At 39.0% G+C, this 21,813-nt stretch overlaps 2 protein-coding genes across 2 annotated transcripts in view; both read left to right on the top strand.

The window, feature by feature from the left end:
• The window catches only part of Gpc6 (glypican 6), a 994,843-nt gene that overhangs the window by 592,714 nt on the left and 380,316 nt on the right, over window positions 1-21,813 (top strand). The gene's annotated exons all lie outside the window — the stretch shown is intronic.
• Window positions 20,760-21,228, top strand: LOC114624851 (40S ribosomal protein S16). Its single transcript, XM_028771977.1, has one exon. The coding sequence runs from the start codon at window positions 20,782-20,784 to the stop codon at window positions 21,220-21,222; it is 441 nt and encodes a 146-aa protein (XP_028627810.1). The 5' UTR covers window positions 20,760-20,781; the 3' UTR covers window positions 21,223-21,228.

The following is a 21,813-nucleotide window of genomic DNA, read 5'->3' on the forward strand; positions in this document are numbered from 1 at the left end:
GAAGTAGTTGGTTCCATCTTTCTGTCATATGAGTTCTGGAGATGAAACGCAGGTCATCTAGATCAGCAGCCAGTTTGCTTACCCTGAACCATCTTGCCAGGCCCCTACCAAGAAGAATCCAAAATCTCTTGTATCTGGAATTTATTGACATCTTATACAGTTCTTTATATTATGCATGTGTATCTTTTAGATTACAAGTCTATTTTGTTTTTCATTTTTCCTTTCGAAGTATGACACGGTAGTGTTCATCTATGATCCAGACAGGAAGGTAGAGTGAGACCACGGCATGTTGCTGCACACCTTCACTTCGAGCACTTAGGAGGAAGAGGCAGTTAGAAGGCCAGTCTGGCCTACACCTTACTTCTAGGCCAGCCAGCTTCCACAAAGAAATGCAGTTTGAAAAGCTAACGTCTTTTTCCCCCTTTTGTTGTTTTTACTTTACAGCCGACAGCTCACGACTTAGATTTTAGGTTTGTGCCCCAATCCTCTGACCTATCTAAGATCACTCTGAGCCCTGTGAGATGAGCTGACATCATAAGCTGTGAAGAAAAGTGCTTTGTAACAGCGTCCAGTGGTTTTGATGACCTTACGTACTCCTTCTGCAGTGATCTTGTGTTTTCTAGGTACTGAACAGAATTTACAAAGGAATGCTTTTACCTATTTGTGGTTATCAAGTAAAGTTGAAATTTCCGATAGTTTAGTCTCAGGAAAATTCTGTAAACACCAGGTGGCGAGGACACAGGTGATTAAAATATCTTCCGCATTTTCAAAATGTCAGCTGTTCCCACGAGAGGACTCTTAAATAAACACCATCCATATTCTTAGCAGATGTTATCAATGCATCTCAGTGTAATTGTAGCTTTCCAATATCTGCACCATTAATGACAGTTCAGCGAGGATTCAAAGGGCTTTGATTTTAATCAGTGGTCACTTAACAGATAGCTGTGCTGGGTGACGTATGCTTGTCATTGATACCTCTCCCTTCACCAGATGGTATCTTTGGAATTGTTTTGACACTTCATTGTCTCTGTGGCTGATGATTCATTGTAGGAAAATCCCTGTGTACTCAATGTGTGAAAATAAGATTGTTTGCTGTTCTTTGCAAGTGGCTAATTTTCAAACAAAGAATTCAACAGATGTGACAATTTCAGCAAGATGTTGTCAAAATAAGAGCAATCTAACAACAAATCAAATCAGGCTCATGTTCAGCTGTGGGTCTGTTGCTGGTATCAGGAGACGGTAACAGTGTCAGCCCGGATGACTTGATCATTGCGGATGGCACGATGTCAATTTTCCTTGTCCTCCTTATCGGCTCTGCTTGCAGTCACAAGGCAGCACTTCTGGAATTTCTTCCCCACTTTCCCTACTCTACCCACTACCAAAGGGGCAATGTTTGGAATAAACTGTTGGTTGTTTGGAAATAAAATGATATCATCTACCAGAGAGAAATTTTAAAGGTCACAGAAAGAGACAATCCATTACAAAAGCAACTTGGTGCTTTAAGGAATTCTAGGCTTTAGACACATAGCCTTACATAGTGGAAAGGTAATTCCCCAAACAATTCAGAGTCACTGCAAGCTTGGCCCATGGCGTTGGCACTGGTACTAAGAAAATGAGGTCACACGGTGTTATCATGCATTATTTTGAGTGTCAAAGAAGGCCATAAAAGTAGCCCATTACCATCAATGGCAGCTGGATGGGCAATGAGGGTAAAATACTGCCTTCTCATTGCAGAGAGCTGACACTGCAGAAACATTCAGAGCCACTCAGGGTAGCCCAGCACAAAAGTCTTATGATGTACCATCTCTTCCCAGGGCTACTCAGAAACAGAAAAAGGAAGGCAAGGAGAAGGGTCATACACAGCAAATTCTATTTCAAAAGAATAATGAGAGGGAGGAATCAGATTGTTTTGCAGACACTGGTGATGTGGATGCTAAAATGTGAGGACTGTGTTCTCTCAGAATAGCACATTTCATTTCTGATCAGCCTTCCAGAAATGGCCATGGGGCAAAAGTGACTGAAACCAATACAATGAGAATTCTAGTGCGTCTCCCCTGTCTGAAGTGACTGGCGCTACCCTCGCTCCACACTACTTACCTATTAGAAACAGAAAATAGCCTACTGTTTTCCATTTCCATTTGGGCTCTGGTAATTCTCACTCTGTTTTATAGGCTTCTACATGGGAATAAAATATATTACAGCATTATATACATTGTGGAAAATAGTTACACTCAGAGCCCTTGTCAAGAAGGAAAAAAAGTGTAATAATCTATCGTGAAGACTGAGACGGAGAGAACTCATTTAAGTAGATAGTTCATTTTCATTGGTATGTTTAATAATTATCTCATTACTTGCAGGGTTTTGGGTGTAGTAAATATAGAACTATTAAGTTAACGACCTGGGCATTGCAGGGGTATAAGGCTTTTTGTTTTGTCTCGTTTCATTTTTGAGAGACTTTTGGTGAACTAAAATGTGCACAGTGCTTTGTCTTTCCCTACCCTTTCTCCAACCTCTTTTTTTGGGCTGGCACTGAAGTTTGCTTTGCTCAGTAGGATATGGTGCTGGGGACATGTGGGGTGAGACATCAAGAGAACTTATATATCCTTCTTTTTTTCCCTCTTGGAGCTCTCATCTGAAGGCAAAGTGAGCCTGCTAGTTGCTAATTGATATATGTGATATAATAGACATACGTGCAAGACCTTCTTAGACCATCAACCCAACAGACGAATGAGACCACAGAGGTAACCTTTGTAGAAGAAATGTCCTGCTGAACTCAATCGAGATCACTGACGCTCAGAGTAACAAAGCCATAAAGGATTAGGTTTAAGCCTGTATGTTTTCTGATAATTTGTTATAAAAGAAAAAATAATGAAAAAGCCATTTCAAGATGGCTAGCATGCTCCCTCTGAAGCTCAGAGTCCCATCTGTTGTGACCACAGGTGATGTCTAAAAGGAAAAGCTGCTGGGACCCACTGATATGTCTCTGTCTTCCTGTCTTCTTGGGAAATGATCAACTGAGTTAATGTATGGGCTGGGGCACATAGTCCTGGGACACATTGTATTGAATGCTCCATCTTAATGCTAGGTGAAAAGTCTTGGTACTCCTTCTTAGTCTTAGCCAGCTGAAGACAAATATACTAAACTAATAACTGAACTTACTTGGTGACATAACAGGAAGTAGTAACATGAACGTGGGGTGGTACCACACCAACACAGAAGGCTTGTAGAATTGGACAGGTTCTTATCTCCTACACGTGCGTTAGACTATATGATAGAACCACTCAAGGATCATGGAGCCAAGGTGTATTTCCCTTCACATGGTACAAACTTGTGTTTTGTGGGCCCACTAAGTCCCAGCTCTAAGATCCCTCTGATGAATGGCTTAGCTCAGTCTTCCCTCCTCTTTTCTGTGCTTGTTTGCTGACCCAGCTGTTACAAACATATAGGGAACCTCAGCTGAGATAAATTCACTACCTGGGCATATCTTCGAGTCTGACCTAGCACTGTTACTAAATTCTTTGAGAACAAAAGAGCAGTCACAACTGGCTTACTACTTCTCCTATCTACTCTTCTTCCTCCCTTCTTCTATACTCAGTCTTGCCCCTCCTCCTTTAAAAACAAGACCATACGATGGTCCAGAATCCAGAAATGGATGATCAGGGCTCTGCACACAGGGGTGGCTTGGCTACTCTTCAGCTCTTTCCTATAAACACATTTTGACTAGCTCCAGAGTGGTGGTCAATTTGCTGGGTAGTAAGGGGTGAAGATGAATCATGCGCTTACTGTCTGTCAGAAGTTCATAATTCACCTGTGGAAACTGGCAATGCAAATGATTAGATTAAGGATTCTAATCCATCATATATAGTAAAAACATGCCCAAAATACACCAAAGTCAGGCTTTCAATTTTGAATCATGATATGAAGCACGGGATCTCTCAAAACTTCTGTTTTCCCAATCCAGATGTGTTTTGTATTTACCAAGCTCCTGCACATAGAAGACACAAAGTATTTCTGATTCTTGATGTGACAAGGATCACTCCTTCTCCACATGGCTCCCAGATTATGGACCTGGTAACCATCTTTCTGAGCTGGGAGAGGTGATGTGCCTATAATCTCAGAACTCAGGAAAGTTGAAGTAGAATTGGAGACCAGTTTTGTGGCGTATAGCCTTTTTAAAAAAGAAAAGGAGGAAAACAGAAAAAACAGAACAAGGCATCTTGTTGTCTGTTCGGCAGAATGTTCCTTGTTGTGTGGGTATAGAAGGACTTCTGTCTATTATAGCTATATAGAAGTGATGCCAGCTAAATAAAATTAATTAACCAATTAAATATTTTTTAGATAAATAATGAATTACTTGAGTTTTGTTCTTAAATTTCCTACTCCCTATTAATTTCAAGCTCCTAGAACACAAATATGTAACCTTAGTCATCTGTGTCCTCTAGCAATCCAGCAAACTGACTGCATAGATCTTCTGTAAATACCATCTAACAAATACTCTTCTGGGTATTATGATACTTTGGATTAAAATGTCCCCCACAGACTTATACTTGAATACTTGGTCCCCCTTTGCTCATGCTTAGGCAAGCCTAGGAGAGTGGTGCTGGAGGAGGAGGTACCTTATCCGGGGCAGGATTTGAAGTTCCAAGGCCACACATCATTCTTAGCCCTCGGTCCCTGCTTCCTGTTTGCAGTTCAGGATGTAAGCCTGAGTTAACACTTCCTTCTGTGAGTTGCCTTTTCACAGTATTTTAGAGCAATAGAAAAGTAACCAATACAGAATTGATATAAAATAATTAAATGAGATATTCTAAGTTCTTTCTATGAAGGGTTATGAACACGGAAGTTAAAATAAATCATGAATGTTTGTCTCTTACAAATGTACTTTTAGCTTATGTTTCTTTGAATGAAGACCTTTCTAAAGAACTTAAGCATAAAGTTCAGAATTATACTGTTGAAGTTAATAAAGTGTTGATTAGAGGCACAGAGTAGGACTTCTAGCAGTTCAGTCCATAAAACAAGAAGCAGCAAGAAAACCACAGTTTATATCTTAATACTTCAAACTTTGTTTTCTAAAGAAATTATTAAATGTAGAGTATTAAGTCTGAATCTTTAAACTTCAGTTCTTATCCAAAGGAAACTCAATAATCACATTATCCTGTGCTCCAAGGCTTTGGCTAACACAATTAGCTTGACAACCAGTTCATAATGGTCACAGATCAATTTGCTGTGTTACACAAACTAGCTTTTTCTTTAATGGAATGCATTCTGTTAACGCAGGACAATCTTTAGGCAGTACTGTCTCCTCTGTGACATGAACAGATTTCTCAGGAGACAAATGATGATTTTACGCAACACCCAAAATCAAAGACTTAGAGAAAAGCTGTGCTTAATCTATTTAAAATAGCCATACATTTTCATATCCTTTTTAAACAAAATTTCAAATTCTAGGGCTTTATATGTTCTCTCAAATCGACTGTGAAATATATCTCAGTGATCTCAGCATAACCGTATTCTAATGAACGAGGATTTGGGAAATTTCTTCTTATTCCATCCTAATAGGACACATATGTATGTGTATATAAACATCTTAATAGGATATACGCACATAGATATGAAGCTGTTTACTCTAGTTCGGTTTCACTCGCTGCTGTAATGGTAGGCAAGTCATTTGAGTTAGGTCGCCATTACTGCAGTATAGTGTATGTTGGAGTTTGGACAGAAAACCTGCAGCGGTTCAGCACTGAGTAGATTGGCCCCATCGTGAAGGCTGTCTCCTGGTGGTGGGTCATCCATAGCATCCTAGAAGATTCCGCTTTTTCCTTTAGTGCGGTCCTTATTTTCCCAGTGTGTAGAAAGAGGAACCATAGGGCACCAGATAATAACTTCAGGATAAAATGCACTCCAGGGATGTATGCCCAAAAAGTAAAAAACCCACCTGGTTCTGTGTCCTCAAAGAGCTACAGATGCAAGGAACTGTGAAGCTGACATCACCTTTGTGTCTCTCTTTTATTCTTTCTTATGAGTGTTTGGTCCTTTATTCCTGTTTGTATTTTGTACTTGAAGCCAGATTGACCTCTGGCCTCTCACATTCGAGGCAAGCACTCCACCTCCTGAGCCTTATCTCCAGCCCTCTGTTTATTTTATGTTTTGAGACAGGGCCTCCTAACTCACCTAAGTTAGCCTTGAGCTCAATTTGTAACTCAGACAGGCTTTCAACTGGCAACCCCGCCTCAGCTTCCAAGTATCTTACCCAGCATTCCTATTACTCTTAATATTATTTTACTATTAAAGGCCTTGTAATTGATATCATTAACAAATTAAGACTTTGAAGCTATCACAAAATCAATCTATCAGATGCTAGCCAGGTAGAATTACACCTACTCTACATATGACATAAAAAGACTTATGAGTATATATGGTCCCTGTGTGGTTAGCTGAGTTACATCTTAGGGTATACTTGGGAAGAAAAAAATAAATATATTGTGGGATTGCTTATATTACCTGCTTTCCTGTTAATTCATCAATAGAGTGAGTACCTAAACTAAACTTGCAGGAATATCAGTGGTCCCCCTATCAGGACCGTGTACAATAAACCCCATAACAAGGCTATACAGTGACACCCATATCAGGCCTATATACATTAGTCCCCATTTCAGGGCTAAATATTGTTATCTCCCATATCAGGGCTATATGCAATAATCCCCATATGAAGGCTGTATACAGTAATCCCCAATTCAGCGCTGTACACAGTGACCCCCCCATCAGGACAGTATACAGTTGGTACCCATTTCAGAGATGTATACAGATAGCCTCAATTCAAACCTATATACTGTAAATCCTATATCAGTGTTATATATAGTAATCCACACATCAGTGTTATATACAATGCATACGATATAGGGGCTGTATACATTGGTCCCCATTCAGGGATCACTTTGTATGAAGAGAAGTTAAAGACCAGCTCAGCTTGAAGAATAAACATCGTGAATAACAAACATTTAAAATAGCATTCTTATCTTATTTTAATTTTTTAATCTTTTTTTATTATTGAATATTTTATTTATCTACATTTCAAATGTTATCCCCATTTCCTGGCTTTCCTTCCACAAATCCCCATCCCGTTCCCCATGCCCCTGCTTCTAGAAGGTTGCTCCAACACCCACCCACCCACTCCTACCTCACCGCCCTAGCATCCCCTACACTGGAGCAATTTTTAAAAGTTTAAATGGAGGAAACCAAGAGAAAGAGAGAGGGGGGAATAATCAATAGTTTGTTAACAAAGAAAAGCACTTAACACTTTTCCTGGGTTGCCTGACATCCTCTGTAATACAATCATGCTTATGACTAAGTTGTATTTTCCCCAGACTTGCACCTCTCTCCTGACAAGCTGTCCTTGACTCCCTTCTCATGCCTGCTGCCACTACTACTGAGTCAGGCTTAAGATTAACTGAGTAATGAGATACCCAGTGGTGTGATGGTATGCTGGATCAAGGAGCCTCTGCTCACTCATGTTCCCTACCTCATTAATTGGGTGTTAATTGGAAAAGCTATCTAACAGTAGAGTTTGCCTTGCTCTGTGCCCTAGCAGCCTGATTTTAGTTTGAAACTCCTGTCAACACCGATGCCTCAGAGAAACAAGCCTAATATTAGTAAAGTAAGGTTCCAGATTTTAGCCTCAAAGGAAAGGTGTTCAGAAGCTTAAGTCCTCAGGGCAGAGCTAAGTCATTATTAGATACCCTGTATGTCTGTAGCATGACACAATACAACATAGCAAATACCCTTCCCACACAGGCTGGAATGTTGATAGTGACCTTAGTTATCCAAAGTGAGAGCCATGTAATTATAAGAAGTGTTGCCACTCAAGTGAGTTAGAATTCTGCTCAGACGTCTTCTTTAAAAGTCATTTTCAATTACACTGTACTTTATTATTCTCTGAGCATGAGTTTCATGAGGACATACAACTTTAGTATGTCAACCATTTCTGTCCAATTAATTAAAAAAAATTATTTCAGTTCCTTAAAAACCAAGACACCAACTCTTTCTTTGCATGACTTTGGCATGGCTAAAATGTGTTCACAAAAAATTTCTAGAAGACTCACTGTTCGTTTAGCAATTTATTGACAGAAAACCTGAAGAATACTTATATTCTCTCTAGAATTCATTATATAGTACACTTGATAGAAACTAAAATATGTGAAATAAATTGGTAAGGTATTTTTGTTTTTGTTTTTGTTTTTGTTTTTTACCGATCTCAAACATTTGATTTTCCCTGGAAACATACAGCCTAAACCCAAGCAGGAAATCACTAACACAGTTTTAACATGCAACTTTTTAAAGATCTGTGAGTTACTAGTTAAAACCCATGCACGTTCTATGGCATACATACTGCTGAATATCATTAAAATAATTTATAGACTGTTAGTGAATTTTATACTTGCAAGAAAAAAATATCCCACAGTCATTAACAATCCCACAGAAGGTAGAGTATTGACAGAAGATCAATGGGGCCCTACAGAACTGTCGCTGGTCCATTAATTAATGAGACCCTACAGAACTTTTTTCTCCCCATGGCACAGCACAAATTAGCATAGATGCTGAATTCAACTCAGAAAAATGGAAATCATATGGCTTTTGTCTTCCTTGGCAAGCTTACTCCTTGATGGGAAGCTTGAAGAACATTGAAGTCCCAAGCAAGGAAACTAGTACCTGAAAAAACCACTCAGCTATGGGTTGCCTAATACCTCCTACCCCATGGTATAGTCCCCAGCTCCAGTGACTGTGTCCCAGTGTTTTTAATCTTTAACTTTGATATCTAACCTGACTCAATAGACTGAGCATCATGCTACATGTAAAAGTATCCAACATCAAGTCAGCAGTCATGCTGAAATTGTGAAGCTCAGACTGGTTGTTCAGGTCAGATAGAGAACTGGGCCATCTTTGGGCACAAAAATCAGATAGTGTTTGGAGTCCAACCTGGGCAGAAGTGTTGTCTTGGCTCACAGATGAGGCCACCAAAGACCCATCCAATCACACAGATTAGGCAAATGAAGTCTGGCTGTGAAATGGTAAGCTTTTCCCAAGCACACTTCAATCAGGATTGGCAGGATTGATTAGCCATCAGCTATCAAATGTGGTGCAGCAGCTTGCTAGGGCTGCTCTACTGGATGAAGGCAGAAGTAGATAACGGTCTTCATTGATTCTGTTGAGCAAATAAAAAGCCTAAGGATAGAAAGATTTTATACAGATTGAGTTTTGATTCGGGATTATTTTGTTTCTCTGAGAAAAACCCTGAAAAGCCTTGGAATTTTATAGATACAAAGAGGACTCATTAGATGGGAAACATGGAAATGCACATAATTATCTGTAGAGATGCTCTGCAACTTAAAGCTGGAATTTCTGGTTTTCCAAGCAAGGTACGGCATTTTCTGTTGCTCCATCCTAGAATACAGTTGATGCCTCTGTGTATAGCATTTGCCACACAGGCTTGAGGAGTTGAGCCTGGATGTTCATAGCCCGTAAGCAGCTACATGTGGTAGCATACATGTGTCACATGAGTGATTTCACTGAGAGGTAAGAAGCAGAATAAGATAATCACTGGAAGTTTCTGGACCAGCAAGCCTGGAGCATGCAGTAATTAACAATAAAATGACCCTAGTCAAACAAAGAAGGTGAGGACTTATACTCAGTGGTCTCCTCTTACTCCGTATGCATACTGTGGCCCACATGTATCCCCAGACCTACACATAACTGCATATCCTTCATACATACATATATACATACATACATACATACATACACACACACATACACACATACATACATGCATACATACATACGCACACATACATACACATACATACATACACACACATACATACACATACTACATACATACACACGTACATACATAAATCAGATACAAACATGCTCTATTTTACAGCATCTTATTGCTGTTCCTTCCAAGTAGAAAGTGACATTGGAAAACTTATGAAGATCCAAAGCACTGATAGTAGCCTCTTTGCCCAGAAAAGATGAAAAGTTTAGGTCCTTAGCTGGAATCCCTCCATAACTAACTGGTTATTCTGTAGGAGTCTTGTACATTTTGATTTCAGCAAGACACAAGATTCCTATGGACTCTAAAATGTATCATCTCTCACTCTTTTATGGTCAAATCTCAGAAATGTTAGGTTCATAAGTGTCAAAATTCTACTATTTTATTGGCATCAGGCACCAGGTTTGCAATTGATTTATTTAATGCTGCCGACATGACCTTTCCACATAGTTATAATTTTCTATTTATTAAAAAAAAGGCAGCTTGATTTCACTTATGGTGAAGCAGTATAGTCATTGTAGAATGAAATGCTTAAAATAATATCAGGAAAAATAATACGTACAAACATAACAGTATCTCTGAAGATCAGGTGAGGCCATTTCTGTTCCCTTTCTTGTTTCGGTTATCTGAGGCTCATCTCTAGAATTCAGATGTCAAAGGTCAGAGAGACAAGGGAATCCCTTGCAGAGTCATACCAGTCTTCCACTTGTGCCCTTAGTGAGGAAGAGCATCTGTGGTTCTCCTGAGGCTCTCACAGGACACACGATCCAAGAAAGAATAGTGTGTGCTTTCAGAGCGCCCGCTCTGTCCATCCTTCTGTGCAGAACGGGCGAAAACAGTAACAAAGTGTCTTTTCCTAACAGTGGCTCTGAATCCTTCCATTCGTGTCAGTTATCAGTTACAAGTGCTTGATTCTACTACACCTGACTCCAGAATAGCTTGTTCTCCTGTTACTTAAATACTATCTTCTATTGTAAAGCCAAGGTCATTGGCATGGCCAGGGGTCCAAAAGAGAAACTAAACTTTTCCAAATGTGCCTTCTGCAGCCCACATATGTTCTCTTAATTCTTTTTGTAGAGAAGTTACTCAGCAGCAGAGTGTCTTGGGGGCACATGATTCTTAGAAGCCATTTGTTCTGAGGTGATTAACAGATTATACCCATTTATGAGGTAATACAAAAATTCTAGGGTACAGAGAACAGGCCAAAACAAGGTAGCTGTTGACCCAAATGTAGAAATAACGATGTATAAGGCTTGCTATTCTAATGCTTTGTTCTATATAACTGTAGGGCTATCTAAATTTCTATAACATTAATTATATGTGACTATGAACATTAAAACTAAAAATGTAGGTTACACTCTAAGTATCAATGAGTAATAATTAAGTTTTAAACAAACCATAAAACATGTCCATGTGGCAAGCAGGTTTTACATCAACATGGAACTTAGACTCTTTTATTAGAATAGCTTGTATCAGTTAGCATGTTTAATGTTCATTTCTCAAATGAAGGGAAGATATCCTTTCTCAGCTATATGCCCTCCTCTTACAAGGAGAGGTACCACAAAGGATGCATATGGAAAATTTTCTCTTAGTCCACTTATTTTATTATATTCAGAGTAGAAGCTAATTATCCTTGGGCTTTAACTATATTCTAAAAGTCGCTGCGTTTCTTTTCTTTCAGTCTATACAAAGATCCTGTAATGAAAGTGCTGCTTTTATCGTGATTTTGTAGATGGAAAAAAACTCAAGCTCCAGTGTGTTGTAAAATTATAAAGCTGAATTTGCAGAGTCACATAAGCTTTCTTCCCAACTTGAAAGCCAGTGGTTTTTCCTTTCATGCAGGGGCTTCTCAAAGTTTTGTCCCCTCGGCTATAATTTCAGCCTCTTACCTTAGACCTGTTGAATCAGGAATTCTAGGGTTTGGATCCCACAATCTGATTTTAAAACTTTCGAGATCACTGATCTATAAAAACCAACCCTAAACTTTAAAGGATGACTAATATTATGCATCCTTTATATCTATTTTTTAAACATCATGTTAGAATCTTGCCAGAGATAACGATGCCATTGAGTTATAATTTATTAAAGCAAGTATCCATAACAGAATAAAAATATTTAATAATGTGATATAAAATAAATTTTATTGAAAATTGATGTACTTAATGACAATAAGTCAGTTCAAACACATATTCATGAAAGGAAATACATTTCAGTAATATGTTATAAAATGAAATGCTGTACATTTTTTCTTTTCTTTAAAAAATGAATATTTAGAATATGAGTTTTAGTTTATTAAGACTTAATCGGCTTTTGTTTGTTTTCTTTCATAAAGATAAGGTTTGTTTCACTATGAAGTTTATGACAAATCTATTGACAGATAAATTTCAAATAAAAGAGCTCATTAATAGATGAGTGTTTTATTGTTTTCATTTTTTTCAGAATTTTATGTTGGGTGTTCCTCATTGGAAAAGACAGTAGTTGATAACAATCCAGGCTTAAGAACGAACACTAATAGCTCCCGTTAAAAAGGAACTTTGTAGAGCCACACTGTGTGGTGCCGTGATGGCTTCCATATTGCTCTCAAATCATTTCCAAATGAGACTAGATTATGCTCGGGATGAGTAGTCGAGTACCAAAGGACTCTACGGAACAGCTCTGGATTGGAGACTGAGTAGCAAACGAAAATCCTCTTAACGGGAGAGCCAGTAGGCAAGGTATTCCCCCGACATGTTAGGGCGGTCGAACACCTCCCTCTGCCTTGTTCCGTTGGCTCAGTACAATGTTGTCATATGATCCTGGGTTGTTTCTTTGACTTTTCACCCTGCTTGTGACTACTGGTATGAGAAACATGCAATGCAAGACATCATTTACATATTTCTCAAGTCCAAGGCGTTTTGGTGTTAAGTGTATTAGAATTTTTAGAACTTAGGTGTGATTGGGTGTAATTTAATATAGATACGGCCATAGTTATAGTGTCCCTGGGTAGCCAAAATTCAATTTTTTTTAATTAGTATTTGAAGGGGAAGGTCTCCTACAGCCATTGTAATCGGATTTTCACTGTATTTTTTATTCCTTTCCAGATCTGACTGTCTTAAAATTTAATTACTGTTAGCAAGACCTTTATGGGAAGAATAGAAATATTCTCCTAATAGTGTTAGCGTATTAAATGTAATTTTCAGGTGGCCCTCCTAGGAGCCCAGCACTTCTCAATAGAGCCAATTTACCTGCCCTTTTTTCTGCCCTGACAGTTCACATGCATTCAACTCAGAAATATATTCTTTCCCTCACTCCTCAGACACTATTAGACACCATTGTCCTGGCATATTAGAGTGTTCATTCATTTGTGATAAGACCCACCAAATCTGATATGCATTTTAATGGAGTCCTTATGAATATTATTAAACATGCTAATTATAGCCCCTCTAGTTCTAAATGTAGACTTTTGATGGTTTGTTGAGCTTGTTGTATAAATTTAACCATGCTGATCATTCATAATTGAAAACAGGAGGCTTTCGGAAAACAAAACACAGATGACTACATAAATATATAAAGAAAATACACATCTTTGTATAGAAATAAAGGTCAAATGACTCAAATTAATACAACTGCCAGAAAGTGTAATCACAAACACATTTTAAAAGAAATAGGAGAAGAAACGGGTAAAGGGGCTTTCCATTGCTGGAGTCCTTCACTGGGGACAGCATTGGAATCTGGGAGTGGATCCACGTGGTAGCCCCTCCCTGGTGTGAGTGGCTGATTCTCATATTTGCAAGTGCTCTCAGGGAACCTTGGCACTTATGCCAAGACAGAGATGAGCACCTGCAGCCTTTACTTGTCCCAAGGCTCTGTTTGCCAGCCTGTGGGCTCCTAATTGCGTGGAATTAGCATAACCATGTTTCCAGTTCGGTTTTCATGCCCCAAATCAGAAACGGCACAAGAATCTAAACAAGTCGCTTTCCAAGTTTTAATGGTCTCTAATAGTACTTCCTCCCCACTTCACGTGTAGCAGATACAGAGCGCTCTGTTCAATTAAAATAAATAAGAGACCCTAGCCTACAGTTGGTGAGACAAGAACTTGTACTCTTAAAAACAGGCATCAGAGTTCATTTGAGCATAGGTAGATGTCCAATTGTTGTGCTTTGAATAATAAAAATTTATTTTTATGATTTAAATAGTGTTGTTCTCAGTATTTTTATTATTTGGGCTTTTAACTGCCTCTTAAAGCCACTAAAGCCACCCCAAACACCACACCGGATGCCTGCTACTCCCATTGACTATTTGCTTACTTCTGTACTTGTGTGTGTGTGTGTGTGTGTGTGTGTGTGTGATCTACACATGTGTATACATAAGTGTGAGCACATATAGAGAGACCAAGGGCTGATGTTGGGAGGGCTTCCTCTATTGCCTGATATGTTTTGTTAGGCAGGATGACCAAATCAAATTTGAAGTTCAGTTTGCTAGACTAGCTGGCTAGTGTGCCCTGGGGTCTGCCTGTCTCCGCCTGGAGGTCAGGAGATTATGAGAGCCTAAAACCCACCTAGATGTTACACGGTTAAAAGGCCTCCAAAGGCTATTACCCAAGCTTGTGCAGCAAGTGTGGCTCTCCTCCAGTCACCTCTCCAGCCCTGCTCTAATTGTTCTAGAAGCAGTAGTAAATAATCCAAAGACTGCAAGTTCATTGTTGGAACTGGCTTCCTGAGGAGACTGAGGTGATGAATGTGGTGGTTTCATGACATGATCAGTTAGTGACTCTTCACACCTCCCTGGACTTTGGCTTTCTTGTTTACATTTATGAAAACTTGCTCTGTCATTCCACACATTCTAAGACTTATCAAGACGGTATGTGTATATGTATACCTCTGTATACATCTTGGTGTATACGTCTCTGTGTATATATGTCTGTGTGTATGTGTAATGTCCTTGTGTCTATACATTTGTATATTAATGTATATGTATAGGTCTCTGTGTATATATTTGTATATTAGTGTGTGCTTGTTTTTCACATTACTTATTTCTCTCCTGTGCTGCTTTTCTCTTCTTTTTGATACACGAAAAAGCTTACTGAGTCCAATATGATAATAGTACCTAGAAGTTATAAAACGCCACCTACTGGTATCATCTGCTGGTGATATAAAAGTATTAGAAAAACTTACGATTAGAAACATTCATATCCTTTGTGCTTTTGTTAGCAGTTGATTCTCAACACTAGAATCTGTTCTTTCCTCTCTCATGAACCACTGTCCCATTCAGGATTTGCATATAGTTTTGGAGCCATTGCTCATGTATTTTTGGAGACCTGGGGAAGAAATGTCTCAACCTAAGATAGTTGGTACAGCTGCCAAACATATTAACATATGTTAATATGTTATTATTAACATATTAACAAATTTATCTTTTGTTTTCCTTCTGCTTTTTAATTACTCAGCATGAAAGCAGACAATTCAGTGACAATTTTCTGGTATTTATTTCTTTGTCTCTTTGAGATAGGGCTTCATACATAGTATTGGCTAGCCTGGAGCTTACTATGTAGATTTGGATGGCCTTGAATTCACAGAGATCATCTTGTCTCTGCTGGGATTAGATGATTTAGCATAGCAAGATTATCCCAATTATGGGGTAAAGTTTAAACCAGTGTGATCATAAGAATCCTTAAAAGCAGAAGTGGAGATTTCACTTGCTATTGATCCGGAAGGTGGAAAAAAGACACCATGAACCAAGGACCGGATACAGCAGTTACAGCAATGTGATTCAATGTTTTACTTTAGTTAATTTAAGTTTAAGTATCCATGGACAACTACTCCCTATCATGTTAGACATCCTGGTGGACTCCTCATGTTCTGATGGTCACTGAGATGAATAACAAGGGTGATTGTCATTGTTCCTTTTCATTTCTCAAATAGTCAATTAATAATGATATCTTCATGCTGTGTGAAGAGGAGTGTGCAATTTAGACTACTAAATAAACTGTGTGTTACTAGTCTACAGCAGAGTTAATTACAGAAACGGGAGTCAGCACATGGAACCTTCCATAGACACCTGGCATTGATATGATGCTTGCTGGGAAATCAATGACCTCACCTTGAAGAAGGCATTTGAAGTCCCATCAAGCCTACAGATCAAATCGTCCCTCGTGGCAGCAGTCAGGCACTACAGAGCAACAAATGGTCCATAAAATTTGAGAACTAGAAGAGGGAGGAAAATCTATCTTTTCATAGACCAGTTACAGATTGCCGAGAAGCCTAGGCTAAGGGGAGTAGGATTCCTGGCTTGGGTTCTAATCCGTTTACGATACACTGATTAAAATAAACTGCAGAGATCAAACTACCTTCTCGGAATGAGAAGACTTAAAAACAACAACATCCGGTGATGTAGTGTGCACTGCAACCCCCTCGATGTATAAATAGAAAAAGCCAGGGAGAGCTGTGGCTCGGGGAGAGCTGTGGCTCAGTCAGCTGCTCACATCTGAGCTCTGAGAGCTCCCTTCCTGGCTCCAGGAAAGCTCTTTTACACCGTGCCAAATGGATTTGGCCCAAGAAAGATCTTACGATTTCCTCACAGAACAAATGGAAGTCTGAGAATACTGTTACAACACTTGCAGAAAACCCTCGACGTTGGCAGCTTGTGCCTGTGCGAGCAGGGGCGTTCTGCTTTTCATGGGTTGCTACCATAGGGAATTTTTAAGTATCAGTGTAGACGAGGTACCCATATGGTCCAGGTGCAGATAGATAATCAAACCAATTGAAAACAGCCTCTCCTCTAAAGTTTAAGATTTTACACAGACCGTTGGTTTGTTTGACGGAACCAGAAAACGGTGTTTTTGCGCTTTGATAATCCTTTCTGATTTCCCCTTAAATAGTGGATAAAGTGACACTGGACTATCGATACTTACGATTTCCCTCGAGGAACTCAAACCATGCAAGGCAAACTGGCATTCTCTATATGTAAAACAGGAAAAGTACTTGATTGAGTAACTATGGCTGGTACTTTTCAAGATTCCCTTAAATACTGGTATTTTTCAGAACCCCTAGCCACAGCTTTCGGTAGAGGCACGCCCTTGACTTTGGGACCTGTGAGAATGGCTACCTTTAGCCTCAAGGTGTGCTTTACCCTGGAACACACACTTCATGCTACTGAGTTCCATGTGTAGTAAACAGGAAAGTATCTCTGTGCTTCATCCATCTCTTTCCTTATCCTGTAGCATCTCACTTCCTTAGGATGTCGCTTGAGGAGGTGCTTCAGATATAAGTCATAAAAGAATCCCCATTGCAGTGCCTTCCGCTAAGAGATTTGACCAGAGACAATGTGGGCAAACTAAAATCTCTCTAGGAGCTATTTTTATTACCCCAAATATTTTGTTCTCTTGCTTGATTTGCACTAGGAATACAATCTAATTATCATACTCTTTAAAAAACACTCACATATCTGAATTTTAGACCCATTTAAAATATCTTGAAAAGTCTTCATCTCCCGAGTTTGGACTCCTTTTTATCTTTGATCACTGATTTCACGGGAAACCTTCTGCTTTATTATAGAATATGTAGCTATTTCTGAGCATGTGTTAATTGCTATTTCTTATCTGATGAGACCATTGTAAAAGTTTCTTTGCAAGAACTTAACATGTCTCAAGTGCATCGCTGTTTTCTAGGCAAATACAAAATATCCCGATTTTTTAAATCTGAAAGATTTTTATCTCTGCCATTCAGTGGGGGAGTTAATTATCCAAATGTTTGTCCTTTTCTATGGGCGAGGGTAAGCATGATTTATTAACTTGTGATGAATAAAAGTTTGTTTGGAATAACAAACTTGGGAAAACTTAATTTTCAATTTTATATTCTAATCATGTCAGCAATATAAGAAATGGAGCTTATTAAGGAAAATGCTACAGCTATTTACATAATTTTCTGCGGTTAAAACGAGAAGAAAATCTGGCTGCTTCTTGCTACAGCCTGGTTTAACTTGGCTTTCCCATTCTCATTCACCAACCTAAGCCTTTTTCATTTCCAAATCTCTGTGGATCCCATACAAAATACACACTTAAGCTAATGTAAAAATAGCACGCTCTTCCATTTTCCTCTAAGTCACCTTACAGTCACATGTGCTTGTTACTAAACCTGGTTGACCCTCTCTGTTAGTAGCTATTTACACTAAAGACTTATCTGGTGGCCCAGATACTAAATTTCCAATCACTTTCTTCAATAGTGTCATAACCTTCTTTATTATATTACTGAATGGGTAGGAAAGGGTCTCTTCCTTTTCTTCTTTTTCCCCTAAAAACCATAACTGTGTGGCCAATCCCCTTCTTATTGTGCTGAATTCCCAGAGTAAAATCCATGGGATGATTCACATGGGGTGAACACAACTGAACTAGAAACGTTCTGTGCCATTGAGGAAAAACAGTCACTTCTCAGCATTTCTGATTTTCATCCCATGCTCGTGGGACTCCATAATCTCCCAAGCTTGAAACTAAAGTTTTTTCCACAGAGAAAAATATGAAATATATACTTATTGTTAGTCAATGGGATTCAAAAATGCAATCCCTATACATGATCAAATTCTAAGAGAGAAGACAGACAGGACATCCTAATGCAGGGTGATTGGTTCCAGATGTCTGAACTAAGCTCTCAGGAGGCTAAGAGTCATGGAAAACTTGCTCATCTGTTGTCTGCAGGAGGCTGAGAAAAAAGTGATAGAAGGTTTTAGTTGGCAAGGTTTGTTACTTTAATTGAACAGGTAATTTTAAGATATTAACTAAATTATTTAATTCTTATATCTATCATTACTTGCAAAATTCTTTTCTCTAGCAGTAAAAGACAGAACTTGTTGTGGTCTTTAATTCTTTCTTGAAAGTGCCTTCCTTCCAAACCCAGCAAATTGCTTAAGGGTTAGATACAATCTAGTCATGAGAAACCCCAAATAGTAATAGTTTACATAAAAAAAATCAGATATTGCCTTCTATGGGCTGTAAAGCGAAAAGAATGTCCTGATTGAACCTGTAAAGCTTGGTTTTTTCCTTCAACATTACTACCTCTGTCAAAGGTGATGAGTGGTATTTATGCAGGAGCAGTCTGTTCCTATTACCTTGAAGGCATCTCTCAGGGTCACAGGTAGTAAAAGACTGTCGGATGGGGTGTTAAGAATATCTATGTTTGGGAAATCCAATTCTTACCACGATCTGAAGAGATCTAAACGACTGATAGTTGCTCGATCTGCAGTATAGATTTGGCAAGGTTGAAATTTCAGCTTACTCTGCCAGATTAATTGTGAGGTAACCTTATAGTAGAATTCATGGACAAGTAAATCCACACCAGCAAGAAGTTGGTGTCACGTGGCTGAATTCCAACACAGAGGAGGCCGACACAGGAGGGTGGTAAGTTTAGGCTATCTGGGTGATGGTCACCATCTGACTCCATATTTTGTTTCTGAACACCGAACTGGATCATATTATATAGTAGTTGACGGCTAGGATCAATAAATAACTGAACTAATGTATCTTACATAGATGCAAGAAATTTTAGCAAAGGTATTACACTTCTACATTTACCATATGTAAAAACACCCATAAACACATTCTGTTTTCTACTTTCAGTCAAAAAGAAAGTGTAATATCACAGACGATGCTAGATACTAACAGTTTATATAATTAGGGGACATTGTTGGGTGGCCATCTGCAAATGCAAATTTATACGAACATGCTTAAGGCTGTGCTGGATAAATTGTACTCCCTGGGGTGACTTATTCAATGCATTTTATTTTAGAGAATGTTTGCCATCAATAAGCTTACTGTTGTAAGCCCACCCTAAGTCGAGAGCAGCTGTGCAGTTTTGAAACATGATAAACATGAAAGACAGGAACATCTCAAGCCTCCAGGTTTGCAGTGTTGAACCTCTCTGGGCATTCGTAGGTTCTTCAGATTTTCCATGGAAGGTTGTGTATATCAACAATCAAACTCCATCTCAGAAGCCCTGAATGATGAGAAACCCAGAGAGTGAGTGGCTGGCTCTTTAGTCCACAAACTCCTACAGGTTTATGATATTAGCAACAAATGAGTCTTACTGTTTGTTTGCTTGTTTGTTTGTTCTTCTGGCATGCTTTTTTTCACATAAGAGACAAAAATGAGTAACACGTTAAAAAGAAACAAAATGAATATTTAAATAATTCATTTGGAAGTATAGAGACTATTCCAATAATTTTCTTGGGGCATTTAAAATAAAATATCAGAAGCCACCATTTTTGCAAACAATGGCATCACCTATGTGCAGCTTAAGGTAATGCTGGGCTCTTCTTAACTCCAGGACTCTGATTCATCTTTGTTGTATTGATTGACTTCAGTAGCTTCCAGAAACACACTTCATGGCAGAGCTATGAGGTGTCAGAATCATCGAGGAGGCGGGTGCAATTTTTCTTCCAGTACATACTCTGACATTATTGTGAGCATTATTTAATGTATGAAGCGGGCTTCACGTATATGGTAAAGAAGCTCTTCACTCTGTCTTTATCCCACAATAAAATAATAGCACAGAAGGGATGCCCCACAACCAAAATGAATCAAAGATTTGGAAAATGATCCCAGAAATCAAAAATCCATTTGCTTTGCACAATGCACTCATTAAACACATCTGGACAAGTTACTCCTTCCACTGAAGAAATACTCAAATTCAAATTTGTTGGAATGAGTTCCTTACAGGATGGGGATATTTGTGTTAAAAACTAAGCTCATGGTAAATGAAGCATTGAGCAAGGGAAACCACATGTAACTGAATTTTATTAAAGATTCCTCAGATATAATTTTCTTGATTCTAGGAGACAGCAGTAACAGAAAACGAACCATTCCTAAGTTGCGTCTACGGAAGGATATATTTAGTCATCACCACTATAAATATTAGCAAAGCTTTTTTTTTTTCCGGTGGCGGCGCCGCGCAGTGAGCACCTCGTGTTCGTCCTTGTTAGCAATGCCGTCCAAGGGGCCGCTGCAGTCTGTGCAGGTCTTCGGACGCAAGAAGACAGCCACAGCTGTGGCCCACTGCAAACGAGGAAACGGGCTCATCAAGGTGAATGGACGTCCCCTGGAGATGATCGAGCCCCGCACCCTGCAGTACAAGTTGCTGGAGCCTGTTCTGCTTCTGGGCAAGGAGCGGTTTGCTGGTGTGGATATCCGGGTTCGCGTGAAGGGTGGTGGTCATGTGGCCCAGATTTATGCTATCCGACAGTCCATCTCAAAAGCCCTGGTGGCTTATTACCAGAAATATGTGGATGAAGCCTCTAAGAAGGAGATCAAAGACATCCTCATCCAGTACGATCGGACCCTGCTCGTAGCTGACCCCCGTCGCTGCGAATCCAAAAAGTTTGGAGGTCCTGGTGCCCGTGCCCGGTACCAGAAATCCTACCGATAAGCCCATCTCAAGGATCAGGGTTTACCTTTGTAATAAACATTCTAGGATTATAAAAAAAATATATTAGCAAAAAGTAAAAATGTTACTTATTTATAAATGGAAAAGTCTCTTAAATAATTAGCCAGGAGTTCAGTAAGTTTGGATACAAACCCCAAATACCTTTCTATTTAATAACCTTTTCTATTTTTTCTTATTTTTTAGTAACAGGAAAACAAGTATAGTAGCAGGCATATTAAAATAAAATGTATTCCTTTTAAGTGAAAGGGGTCCACCAGTTATCAGTACAATGTCAACACTGAAGTTTTGTAACTCACAAAATCTGTGTCATGCTGAATCTGGCTCTGCTATTCTGGTCATGTGAACCTCATAGCCCAAGGTGTCAGAATGAGCTTGGCTATCATCTCCCTCTTCCTTAAAAGGCTTAACATTTAGTAGAAGTATACTTTTCAGAAGCTTTCCATAATTTGTAGCTTATGCTGGCTCTAGAATGCTGAAGCCACACCGGGTCACAGAATGTCTGCTTCTATTTTCCAATGGCCATATGGTCATCTGATTATCTGAGATCCTATTACACCAAAGAAATGGACTTAA

The sequence above is a fragment of the Grammomys surdaster genome, unplaced genomic scaffold, assembly GCF_004785775.1.
Source record: "Grammomys surdaster isolate TR1022 unplaced genomic scaffold, NIH_TR_1.0 65, whole genome shotgun sequence".
NCBI classification, from domain to species: Eukaryota; Metazoa; Chordata; class Mammalia; order Rodentia; family Muridae; genus Grammomys; species Grammomys surdaster.

Coding starts and splice junctions, on each gene's coding strand:
- LOC114624851 (XM_028771977.1), top strand. CDS start 20,782: ATGCCGTCCAAGGGGCCGCTGCAGTCTGTGCAGGTCTTCGGACGCAAG.